General features: G+C 34.1%; 2 protein-coding genes and 1 long non-coding RNA gene across 9 annotated transcripts; 2 read left to right on the forward strand and 1 right to left on the reverse strand.

Moving 5' to 3' along the window:
- Positions 1 to 682: 682 nt before the first annotated feature.
- Positions 683 to 4,993, forward strand: LOC107943109 (histone-lysine N-methyltransferase family member SUVH9). Of its 7 annotated transcripts, none has more exons than XM_016876846.2 (3): positions 683 to 3,003; positions 4,071 to 4,123; positions 4,789 to 4,993. In XM_016876846.2, the coding sequence occupies exon 1, from the start codon at positions 855 to 857 to the stop codon at positions 2,934 to 2,936; it is 2,082 nt and encodes a 693-aa protein (XP_016732335.1). In that variant the 5' UTR covers positions 683 to 854; the 3' UTR covers positions 2,937 to 3,003; positions 4,071 to 4,123; positions 4,789 to 4,993. The 7 variants fall into 7 exon arrangements, with proteins under 7 accessions (XP_016732335.1, XP_016732334.1, XP_040933231.1 ...); XM_016876845.2 differs by lacking the exon at positions 4,789 to 4,993 and adding an exon at positions 4,303 to 4,680 and having other exon boundaries at positions 3,130 to 4,123; XM_041077297.1 differs by lacking the exon at positions 4,789 to 4,993 and adding an exon at positions 4,308 to 4,680 and having other exon boundaries at positions 3,130 to 4,123.
- A 35-nt stretch (positions 4,994 to 5,028) lies between these two features.
- LOC107943105 (uncharacterized) lies at positions 5,029 to 8,226 on the reverse strand. The gene is made up of 4 exons (XM_016876843.2): positions 8,015 to 8,226; positions 6,808 to 6,878; positions 5,944 to 6,079; positions 5,029 to 5,405 (listed from the first exon to the last, which is right to left on the reverse strand). Exons 2-4 carry the CDS (start codon positions 6,844 to 6,846, stop codon positions 5,320 to 5,322), a joined length of 261 nt encoding a protein of 86 aa, XP_016732332.2. The 5' UTR covers positions 6,847 to 6,878; positions 8,015 to 8,226; the 3' UTR covers positions 5,029 to 5,319.
- Positions 8,227 to 9,640: 1,414 nt separating this feature from the next.
- LOC107943106 (uncharacterized) lies at positions 9,641 to 12,125 on the forward strand. The gene is made up of 2 exons (XR_001695965.2): positions 9,641 to 9,774; positions 11,909 to 12,125. It is a non-coding gene; the product is annotated as an uncharacterized lncRNA (long non-coding RNA).
- Positions 12,126 to 12,964: the final 839 nt, after the last annotated feature.

The raw sequence follows: 12,964 nt of genomic DNA on the forward strand, positions 1-12,964 counted from the left end.
AAGATATGAGAACAAAGAAAAAGAAAAGGACAAACAAATAAACAAACAACACATGATCTCGAGACATTTTAGATTGTGTTTCCTGGAGTCACTTATCACTAAATCAGAATTAATTTTTAAATTAATCATTATATTTCAAAGTAATTTAATTGAGTTTTTAAAATATTATTATCGCATCAATCATGTCATTTTCTTAACTTATCATTAACTTGAGTGTTAAATGTGAGTTCGATTGATGTTGAACATATTTAAAACATACAAATCAGATGTTAAACATATTATATCTATTATATAAACAATTTGAATTTAACGTGCTAATTAAAATTTATAACATCATTAAAATCAAAATGACTCTTTTTTAATAAGTCAAAATACAAGGGTTCATTTGTAAATTTATCATTTTAGTGGCCACCTACCCTTGGTGTCACTCTCACATTAGATCTAAGCTATAAATGCTATATATGTGAACGTATTTAAAATTTGATCCACATATTTTAAATATGTACACCACGTCATATTTGAGTTGACATTTAAAATTAATCTTAATAATTAAGTTAACAAAAAGATCCGATTGATACGAGACTGATATTTTTAAATTCAATTAAAACATTTGGAAATTAATTTTAAAATTTAAATATGTCATTGGTGACATATGCTATATAAATATATTAATTTTAGAAAATACAAAGGCCTTGGCTTTCAAAAATTTTCTTCTTGAAGGAAAAAAAGGAAAAAGAAAATAAAAACTGTCTTATTTGGCTCTCGAATCCCTCCCATATTCCGCCATGGAAGCACCTTGAGAAACCCTAACTGAATCCCTTTCACGTTCTTCGCTAAGCTCAAGCAAACGGCAAATGGGTTCTCTTGTGCCTTTCCAAGACCTCAATCTCTGCCCGGAACCACCGCTACCAGCCACCGTGAACATCTCCACCTCCGCCGCACCTAGCGCCACCATCAACAGGACAACCACCTTCAATTTCTTAACACCGAAGATTGAACCTAAGCAAGAGCCTTTCGACGAACCAACACCAACACAGACTATTCACCAAGAAGAAAACTTTCTCTTCTCTGTTTCCAATTCTACCCCTGATTTCATCCCTAATCCCGAAACTACCCCTCCGGCTAACGCTTCCTCTTCCGCCGATGACCAAAACGCTCTCTACTCCGAATATTTCCGAATCTCCGAGCTTTTCCGCTCTGCTTTTGCTAAAAGGATACAAAAATACGGCGATGTCGAAGTACTTGACCCGGATTCTCGGGCCATCGTACCCGTACCCGAACAGTCTCAACTAACCCCCGAAACTAGCCCAACCGACGGTTCCAACCTGGAACGAGCTTTATCCGTCGTCGTTTCTCGTAAGAAGGCGGGAAGATCCAATGAGCTGGTTCGGGTTACGAATTTGGGAATCGATGACCAGAGGCATTTTCGTGACCTTGTTCGAAGAACCCGAATGATGTACGATTCCCTCCGCGTTTTAGTCATTTCGGAGGAAGAAAAGAGAACCGGACCGGGAAACGGTCGACGGGCTCGCGGAGATTTGAGGGCAGCTGCCGTCATGAGGGATCGAGAACTGTGGTTGAATCGCGATAAAAGAATAGTGGGTGCAATCCCAGGTATTGAAATTGGTGATGTATTCTTCTTTAGAATGGAGCTTTGTGTGGTGGGGTTACACGGACAAATTCAAGCTGGGATTGATACCTTGCCTGCGAGCCAGAGCTCGAGCGGAGAGCCAATTGCAACTAGCATTATTATTTCCGGTGGGTACGAGGATGATGAAGATTCCGGTGACTCGATAATATATACCGGCCAAGGTGGGCAAGATAAATTTGGAAAGCAATGTATGCATCAGAAGCTTGAAGGAGGGAATTTGGCACTAGAAAGGAGTATGCATTATGGGATTGAGGTAAGAGTGATTAGAGGGCTTAAATATGAGAATCGAGTTTCGGGCAAAGTGTATGTTTATGACGGTTTATATAAGATTCTTGATTGTTGGTTTGATGTGGGAAAGTCAGGGTTTGGGGTTTACAAGTTTAGGCTGTCGAGAATTGAGGGGCAACCTGAGATGGGTAGTTCGATAATGAAGTTTGCTGAGAGTCTTAGGACTAAGCCTTTGTCTACTAGGCCAATGGGGTATTTGACTCTTGATATTTCCATGAAAAAGGAGAGAGTTCCGATCTTTCTTTATAATGATATTGATAATGATCATGATCCTATGTATTATGATTACCTTGTGAACACTGTGTTCCCTCTTAATGTTTTTGGTCAAGGGAGTAATAGTACTGGATGTGATTGTGTTTCGGGGTGCACGGAAGGTTGTTTCTGTGCTATGAAGAATGGGGGTGATTTTGCTTATGATTATGGTGGAATTCTCTTGAGAGGGAAACCGGTGATATTTGAATGTGGAAATTTCTGTCAATGCCCACCATCTTGTCGGAACCGCGTTTCACAACATGGGCTTAGAAACAGATTGGAAATATTTAGGTCAAGGGAAACGGGTTGGGGAGTGAGGTCCTTGGACTTGATACAAGCAGGTGCTTTTATATGTGAATATGCAGGGGTTGTTCTCACAAGGGACCAAGCGGAAGTTTTCAAGATGAACGGTGATACTTTGATTTACCCCAATCGTTTTTCTGAGAGATGGGCCGAATGGGGGGATTTGTCTAGGATATTTCCAGAGTATGTGTGTCCATCATACCCCTCAATCCCACCTTTGGATTTCGCAATGGATGTATCGAGGATGAGGAATGTTGCTTGTTACATTAGCCATAGTTCCAGTCCGAATGTGCTGGTGCAGTGTGTGTTGTATGATCACAACAACTTGATGTTCCCTCACCTTATGCTTTTTGCAATGGAGAATATCCCTCCTATGAGAGAGCTTAGCATAGATTATGGTGTAGCTGACGAATGGACTGGGAAGCTTTCTATCTGTAACTAAATGTCTTAAGAGGAATATTTTGGATTTTGATATGGTGCAGCCGGGCAGTGAGACATGATATACTGAGGTGAGCTTAACTTCCAAGCATTTCCAATAGTATATATATTTATTTAAAATCATAATAATTTGTGGTGTGGCCTTCCTATATTTAGATATTGATTTTTGATTTTGTATTTCTCATGCTTTCTTGTAGTCTAGTTGCCTGCCATGCCTGTTTGTAGGAGCTAGGAATGTTATTCCTTTGTGCAACTTCATGGTGTATACCTCAAGTAGTCGGCCATATGCAGGAGGATGGAACATTTGGCACTTATAGTTCTAAATGAATGCAGTTGCTTATCTCCTAAGTGCATGTTTTGTTTTCCACAGAGCAATGTATTTTTTTTTTGTAATATATATGTTGTTGTATTAGTCTACATCTTGTTTCGTCTTCCCTGTCCAATTCTACTGTTTATGTCTGCCTCAATTCTATGAATTTATTCTTTTCAATTGTTCCTGCTCGTAAATTTTAAGTGCCGTAATCAACAAAGTTGTTATTTGGTTAGTTCATTATTGGATTCTTCCTTGACTAGCCAAACAGGTCATTCGGTTTTACAAGAGTTCATGACAAATTGATTTGTCATCTATAAGGGAGGATTTTAGCTGAAGGTAGCCTCATAAAGTTTAAACAAAATTCGAGAGTCTAAAGCTTCAGTACTGCTTAAGAAACATAGGGTTTTATGCAACTGCCTTTTCCACCCTGAATAATACCATTGGCAAGGTGCTATTGTTACTTTGTTTTGATTCCTTGTCCTAGTATTTATTGAATCTCTACAAAGTTATTCATAGATTAGAACAAATCTTCATCAGTTGCCTTATGAGTAAAATGCCATAGGCTTGTATCTCATGTTTAGGAACATGCTTATATTCGGATCTTTTCATGTTTACTAAGTTGATGCTATAATTAACCACATATAGCATTAGAGATTCCACATGTTCTGTTAGTTTGGAAAGTGAGCTGTCGTAAAACGTCTGATACTAGGGTCTGAGAACTATCCCGTATTAATTTTGATTCCCTTTTCTAGTTTGAAAACGATGAAGTTAATACCGCATCATATGACTGCATTATTGTCAGCTAATTCGGTTCTGGTGCTGCAGGTGGGAATTGGACAATGCCATCTAAAACTGTTTGTTGTAGCCGTATTATCATAGTAAGTTCGTTCTTTATGCCTAGTTATTCAATGAATTTCTTAAGATTTGGATCGGAAAAAAAAAAAAAGAATCTAAAACAGTTTTTTTCTCTTCACCTCATCTGGTTCCTTGAAAATTTTGTATCTCAATCATGATTTTGCCTTTGTGCTACCATGACTTACGTATTTTCTCGCATTAGGTCAGTCCCTATCGATGGTTATAAAATATGGAAATCAATGAAAGAAACTTTTGGGAGGTTATGGTTGCTACTACAATATGTTGCTGACAATGGTTTTACAATCTTTCTATTTCTGGACCTTTTTCAACATGCTTTTTCTACGACCCGAAAATAGTCGCCTTCCTTGTGCTTTTGTAACAACGAAAATAGTCATTAGCCTTGTGCTTTTGTAAGATTGTACTCGTAAACTCTGAACTCCGAATTTTTTATTTTTCGTTTTTAAAAATTTTCCCTTTACCCATTTGTACTTACGAGGGTCCAGAACATGGACACGTTTGTACAGGCATTGTATTGGTGTGTTTGTAGTTGAAATCTCCAATGTTTCTTTCGTTTCTAAAATATGGACTTGTTGATTTATCTGCTATTATCTGATGCATTCTTGACATAGATATTCTTAAATTCTGTTATTAGTATTTGTACTGAAGATTTATTCTTTATATTTTTCAGTGATTGTACTTCTCGAATTGGTTGATTTTTGTAGTCCTCAATTAAACAGTAGCAGTAAAATTTGTTTGGGTAAATTAAATTACTAGTTTTGTATTATGTGTATACAAATGTAAATTTAATTTATATTCTCTAATTGAATTATTCTAAATTTGTGTATTTTTTCAATTTTTCAATTGAAATAACAAACTGATATATATATGTTTAACACATTAACTTTTGAAAATAGCATAAGTTAATGAATTTAGCAATTATTGTTTATATTATACCTTTAATATTATACTTTCATATATGGGCATAGTTCAATAGTGTTACGTAAAACTGCGGGATACACATTCACTTATATGGAGAATTTTTTGTTCTTATAGTTTCTATATTGATTTGCTTAGGCTTTATGAATCTGAACCCCCCCCCCCCAAAACACCAAAACAAGCAAATCTTTTCACAAAATGGAGGGTGCTTAAGTTTGCGAGGTAACTAGCCGTAGAAAACCGGATTCAGAGATCATATGATTCAATTTGCTTGTTTTTTTTTTTATTCTTTGGTAACTAGTGTTCCATTTTTCTCCATCTCCCTTTGTCTAGCTCGTTCCATCTTCCTTTTCCGCCATTCTTCTAGAGCTGCAAATTTTGCAAATACAAGTCAAGTCACTGTTTAAACGGTTTTCACGTTCAGTTCAATTTAGTATTTGCTTCAAGAGCTTCAAATTTTGCAAGTACAAGTTAAATCATTGCGTAAAAGACTTAAATATTCAATTTAATAATTCAGTATCTTTTCCAAATCTAAAATTTTGCAAGTACAAGTCAAATCACCGTTTAAAAGACTTCAATAGTCAATTTAATATTTTAGTATTTTTCCCAAATTTAATTCATGAGTTTGACTTCCGTACTTAATTTGATATTTGACATATATGCTCTAATGAGGAAATATATGTACTTACTTGTGTCATAGACTTAAATATTAAAATGAATATTACAGTTAAATTCAAGTACTTATTTGTTTAAAAAAAATCAAATTAAAAGAACTCAAGTACCAAATTGTATAATAGAGCTAAAATCAGGTAAAACTTGAAACTGAACCCAAATTCAGGTATAAAAGAATATATTAACCCTAAGAAATAGTTGACAACTAAATTCGAGTGAGAAACAGCCGGTTTACCTTTCAAGCTAGAAGCATCATTTAGGGAACGGAAGTCTTGTAGTCTTTTGGAAAGATCGACTGCGGCGGTCTGTTTCGCATCTTTCGGTTGAATTGTTTCGGGTTCGGTATATGCCTCTCGCTGAATCTCCTTAACCTATAAATACCCAAGATTCAACCATGAAGAACATCATTTTCGACGATATCAATTTGTTTAACAGGCATTTCCAGCTAATCTTAGTTTCTCACAAACGCTCAAATTGCAATATTACATCCATTTTAAAGGACCTACATTATCTCCACCGTATCCAACACATATCAAGTCCGTGTTGGACCTGTATCTACCACTCAAAATCGAGTCCGTGTGCCATAGATACCATGATAAATCAAGGGGGGAGTCGGATGTGAATGTTGAGTACAGGTACGTACCTCACACATGTTCCCTTTAACTTTTTGGGTAAATTATAGTAGTAGTCACCCCAATTATAATTTTTTTTTCTTTTTTAGTTATATGACTATAAAAAGTTACAAAATGTTCATCCAACTATTAGTAATTTTCTTTTTTAATTATTCAATTAACTTCGATTTTTTAGTGTTCCCAATTTTACATAAACCAGTTGGTGACCAAAAAGACAAAATTGAAGAGTTGGATGACTGTTTCGTAACTTTTCATGATTAGGAGACCTTTACCGTAGTTTAACCTAATTCTTTCATGTTTCTGTGTGTACATAGAGTCTTTAAAAGGTTATATCCTAGTACTCACATCCAATTATGTGTCGGATATAAGTAATTCAAGAAAAACGAAGAGTAGGAGCTAGATATGAACAACTCTGTATATATCACATTGCTTTGTGTTTTTTGTTAAGTTAAAGTGTAGAGACTCACTCTTTTTATCAGTTCCAAAGGTTGCATAGCAATGCGCATCTCTTCAGCTTCCTTAATGTAATCAAAGCCAACTGCATTGAAAACGTTAATCAATTCGATTTCATTAGACACCTATGTTATCAGATTCGGATGAGTGATTAATACGTGTATGTTTAATAATTTTAAAAAAAATCATATAATTGGAGGATCATACTCGTAATTATATCCAGATATCAGAACTTAGATATAATTCACATACACGAATGGTTTAAAGAAAAGGGTAAACCACATCCAAGATCACTAAACTATCAATAAATTTACATTTTGTCACTAAACTTTAAAAAGTTATGATCACTGAACTATTTAAAAGTTTTCATTTTAAGTAACCGAACTATTCAAAAGTTGTTATTTAAGTCATTGGATTGTTAAATTTTTCTTTTTTTTAAAAGTTCAGTCAGCAAACTCTAAGTGATAATTTAATGACCGATACCATAGATTATTATCCATCAACAAATAGAGTATACCTTATATCCAAATCAATATAACGGTCAATATTGAAGATTGGCAAAAAAAGTTAAGCGTTGCAAATAGAGATAGCCATCCAATAACTTAAATAAATTTTTTTGAATAATTCGATTACCACCTTATAACTTTTTGAAGATAAATAATTAAAACATAAACTTACTAATAATTTATTTACACTTAAAAAGATTGATAAGAGCTCAAACCCAATAATTGATTTTCATGTAAGTGATCAAATTGCAAGTGAAAAGTAATCTATTTTCATAAACAATTCCAAAATGTAAAATTAAATAAGCATTGATGCAAAATGAAAACCTTAAATCTTTGAAAAAAAGGTTAATAATGCAAAACGCCAAAAAAATCCCTAAATCTCATCAATCAACATCAATAAATTCTTAACCAAATCTAGTGTCCCCAAACCCTAAACAAAATCCCAATTCACAAAACAAAACCTAGCATTTGAACATCCAAATCAAAACCCAAAAAGTCCCCAGAAAGAACAGAAGATCAAAAGCAAACTTGGAGAAATACCCATGATCCCAAATCCCCTTTCAAACACAAAAACAATATGCATAAACAACAGATTCATCAAAAACAAGCAAAATCAACAACTACCCATTCTTCAAAACTCATTAAAAAATGCCCAAAATCATCAAATCAATGTTTCAAACTAGAGAAAAAAGAGGATCTGGGTTTTAAGAGGAACCTGAATTGGGCTGGTTAGAGGAAGGTCTGGTACGAGAAGAAGCAGAAGAAAGAAACCATTGAAGCAAGAATAGAGCAACTATAACATTGAAAATATTCAAAGCTATGGTCGCATTTTTGAAAGATAATCTACATCTCCATGATTGGATTATCTCCACCTTTTTTTCTCTCTTTTGCAGTGTTTGTTATTTGGGTTCCCTTTTAGTATTATCAGCTTCGAGCTTTATCGGGAAAACAATGGTGTGCATGTCACGTGCTAGCTAAAATACTTGATTCATGTTTGGTTTAAGGTAATGGTTATGTCATTACATGCCTATTACAAACTTATTCTACAGGCCCACACAAACAGATGTTTGATTCAATGGAATATCCTATTACGGATGTATTCCATTCTGGGCTTAAGCTGTGATATTTAGGGATTTTTTTTTCCTTCCCTCTTCATGTTTATTCATTCGTTGCTTGAAGAATTCTATCTTATCCTTACTAAATTTTCACCTCAAAAACACTCAATCGGCAGTCATTTCTTACTTCCTTCGACTTCGACACCCCTTCATCCAAGGTCAGGTAAACATTTTTTCTTTTCCTGTTCCTTTCATTTTTCCTATCTGCCATTTTTTATTACCCACAAATTTTTTCTGCCTATTTTTGTTACTGCTTCCTTCACCATCATCTTTTTTTTTTTAATAAACATAGTCTCCAATTTGAAATCACGTTGGAAACTCAGAACTGTGTTGGTAAGTAACATTGAAGCTGTCCAACCCATTATCGACAGAGAGAAGATTTGTATTTTTCAAAGGAAATCTTATCTGGCATGATCGATGGTGATTTAATGTTAATTTTTTACTTATTTAATTTCAATCGTAGGTTTAGAATGGATCTAATGGAATTTCTAATGCAAGTGATTCTTCTACTTCATTTAATGATGCTGCCACTTTATTGGTAGAAAATATACAGACCGTTGACCTTAAAATCAGTAAAAGTATTGTCTCCGAAGTGCTAATTCAACAAAAGTCAGAAATGACCATTCAAGAAAGTGCTCTGAAACTATATCCAACATTATATGAAGTAGAAGGTTTAACTGAATATGAGCTCTATCGCACATTGAGCAAAATTCCAGATCATCCAACGCAAATGCTCATTTTCTTTAATTTTCCTTTTGCTGTGCGATTGGAATGAGTTAGAAGATTTCTTACTAACCATTAAAAATTATGGTAGTGTTGATGATATTTTATTAACTTTTTGTGTTTGTAATATTTGGATGGTATAATGACATGATAGAATGTCATTACAATTGTAACAGCCCGATTTTGGGCCTAGTCGAAACAGTGGTTTCGGGACCACTATTTCGAGGCTAGAGAAAATTATTTTAGTATTATTTTATGTGTTATAATATAATTTTATAAGTGCATGTAAATTTTGGTAAGTTAATTTTAGCAATTTCTAGTCCAATTTCGAAAAAGGACTAAATCGCATAAAAGGTAAAAGTTGTGTTTTAATACCTAAAGGTGTTAAATTGCCTTGTATCTTAAATTGGGGGTATTTAAAGTGAAATTAGGCCATTGAAAGTGTGATGGCCGGCCATGGGAGGCAAAATTGTTGAAAAGTCAAAATTAGGTGAAATTTGGTCACCAATTTTGACTAGTTTTATTATTAACAAATCAAAAAGAAAAAGCTATCATTTTTCTCTTCTCCTTCATCGAAATATGCAGCAAAGAAAGGGCTTTGAAGCTGGAAAATTTCAGCAACATATTTCCCTTGCTTGTAAGTGATTTTAATGTCTTTGCTTGATGATTTTTACATTTTTGGAACCCCTAAAGCATGAGCTTTCATAAAGGGGAACTATTTTGCAAAATGATGAAGAGTCTAGGGTTTTTCCATGAGAGTAAATGTGTTGTTTGCTGTGTTTTTATGGAAGATTATGAGTCCTAGTTGTCTAATAAACAACTTTTGTGAAAGAAATTGCATGAAAACACCTTAAAAAAAAGGCTAGATTGCTAAGTTGTAAAATGAGTTGTAATGTGTAAAATAGTTGAAATTATAAGTTGCTATAGTTATGAAAATGGTTCATCTAGACTCAATGAGTAAAGAAATATGATAAAAATTATTTTACGAGCCTAGGGGTAATTTGGTAATTTTGACAAAATATAGGGGCAAAATTGTAAAAATAGCTCAAGTGTGTCAATGGACTATTTTGATCAGTAAATTGTGTTAATAAGTTGAATGTGATATTTTAGATGATGAAAATAGATATTTGGACCTAGAACGGAAAGAAATCGATTAAGGGATAATTACATCTTTTTTTACCTTTGTGGTATCGAGGTAAGTTCATATGTAAATGTTGGTAACATAGTTATTATTTTAAATGTTTTGATGTTATTTAAATGATATAATAATTATTATGAGATATTATACTTGTGATAATTGTTTGATAATATGTCAAATTATATGATATACTTGGAAAATGTGAAATACTACCGAGTATTGGTATCGGCATTCCGTAGAAGATGGTTGAGACACATGATTGGGAAAAAGGTCCCGTTGAACCTTAGGAATAGATTAGGATACAAGTGAAATGTCACTGGAATATTTGGGCATCCGAGCTCGTTGAGTTGAGTCCGAGTTCACTTATGGATGCGAATGTTCGAACTTGTTGAGTTGAGTCCGAGTTCGTGAGAAGTAACTAGGCATCTGAGCTCGTTGAGTTGAGTCCGAGTTCACTTATGGACGGGTTACATGGTAGCTTGGCTACATATGTGGCACTTATGTGCAAACTTTCCATGTATCCGAATTATATTCCGATGTGTTCAATGGGTAAAATTCTACTCAAATGGAGGAATACTCGAGATGAAAGGGACGTATTGATAAATGTTGTGTAATGGATACTTTGAACAGGTATGTACTTAACCCTCAGGTTGAAAACTCGACATAACAACAAAATGGTAAGATGGTAAATGAAAATGTGATATGAATGTCTCGGTGATGATTATACAAATGATGTTGTATTAATTTTGTGAACAATGATCATGAATGAGTAATTTAGCCTTGACAGATTTGAGTTACTGCAGTAGTGTAACTTTGAAAATACACTAAAAATAGTGGAAAATGAGTTAGAGGTAGAATAAAATATGGGATTAAAGCTTAATAAGTCTATTTTCACATGAAAGAAACAGGGGAAGAAAAATAATTCCATATTGTGTGATATTTGAATTCTTGTGAAACAGGGTCTGAATGAATTCGAGATCCCCTGTTCTGACTTTAGAAATTCACCAAAAATTGTACAAAAATTATTAAGAGTCATACCTTACATGCATGGATTCCTTGTTGAGTCTATTTTTAGGGGAAATAAACGGCATGGTCGTTGGAATTCTGTACAGGGAGAAATTCGGTTCGTAGTGCACAGGGGTCAGAGTGGTCATACCCTGAAATAGGGGAGATTTTAACTAATAAACTGTACTAATTGGCCGAACCAAAAATTGTAGAAAAAAATTAGTAAGTAGAAATATGAGCCTAGTTTCAAGAGAAATAGACGAGAACATTATTCGAGTCTTGTACCATGAGATAATTGAACTTTAGTACAGAAGGGTCGGAACTATCAGACAGTGAATTAGGGGTAACTTTGAGGAATAAACTGTACTATTTGGCTTAACCAAAAATTCTGGAAATTTTATGGAAGAAAGGAAAATAAGTCTAGTTTCGTGGAAAATTAGCGGAACTTAATTCGGAGTTTCGTAGCTCCAGATATAAATAATTTAGTGACTATTTCTTAGAAAGACAGCTTGTAGTGAACTTGAGAATATGTTGTAAACATTGATAAAACAAGTTAATGAGTTGCTTATTGTTTTCATATGAACTTACTAAGCGAAAGCTTACCCCCCTTTTTTCCCATGTTTCCTAGGGTTGCCAGGTTAGCTCGGGTTGGAGTTCGTCGGAGATATTATCATACTGTCAAGCTAACGTTATTGGTGTAGTGATTTCAAGTACTTTGAGCCTATGGCATGTATAGGAGTTTAAATATTAGAGTATGTGATATGGATTTAGCCATATGTGCTGGCCTATTTTGATTATGGGGTTGTAAGTCCATTTTAATTATGCATGCATGTGCTATGGTATTATGTGATGAGTTTATAATGATTATAGCATGAATGTGGTAAAGATGTGAGTAAAATCTATGATATCTATTGCATGTGAAATTGCCATAATCATGACATGTTAGGAATGTTTAAGTACCTAATTTTGCCATGTTGTATGTTATTGTATAAGTATGTGTGCATCTGTTGTGAGTGTGACAAAATGGCTTGGAAAATAGCCTTATATTTGTCTAGGTTTTGGACATGGGTTCGGGACACGAGCGTGTCCTTAGCACCCGGGCGTGTGTTCTATACCTACACGAGCGTGTGGAGCCTTGATACAAGAGATTTCCTAAGTTTTTCATGAGTTCTCGGTTGGGTCCCAAACCACCCCGAATGCATGTATTAGGCCTCGTAAGCTCGCATAAAGGACAAATTGCATGTGAAAAGAAAAGTTTTTAATTATTTGAGATTTCATGGCCCTGTTTAGTATGGAAGTGTTAGTAAAAGTCAGGTAGCACCTCGAATCCCGTCCAAGCGTCGAATGCGGGCGAGGGGTGTTACAACAATGTTGTAACTTTTTAAGGTTGTAAAATTTTATAACATATGGATTATGATATATAAACTAATGAAATCATGTAACTTTTTGTTAATACATGCATATTATGTTTGGATGTGAAATATAATTCTCAAATTATTTATTACTTCTAATATTTTATTTTTTATTGTAGAATAATTCGTTTATTTGTTTCACTAATGATATTTTAGCATATTAAATATGTATTGCAGTTTAAATATAATAAAGTAGACTATATATTATTTTTATATTATTATATATTATGATTTTTTAATTCATATAATAATTATATTAAGAATTTTATTAA

The sequence above is a fragment of the Gossypium hirsutum genome, chromosome A09 (genome assembly GCF_007990345.1).
Source record: "Gossypium hirsutum isolate 1008001.06 chromosome A09, Gossypium_hirsutum_v2.1, whole genome shotgun sequence".
Taxonomy (NCBI): domain Eukaryota; kingdom Viridiplantae; phylum Streptophyta; class Magnoliopsida; order Malvales; family Malvaceae; genus Gossypium; species Gossypium hirsutum.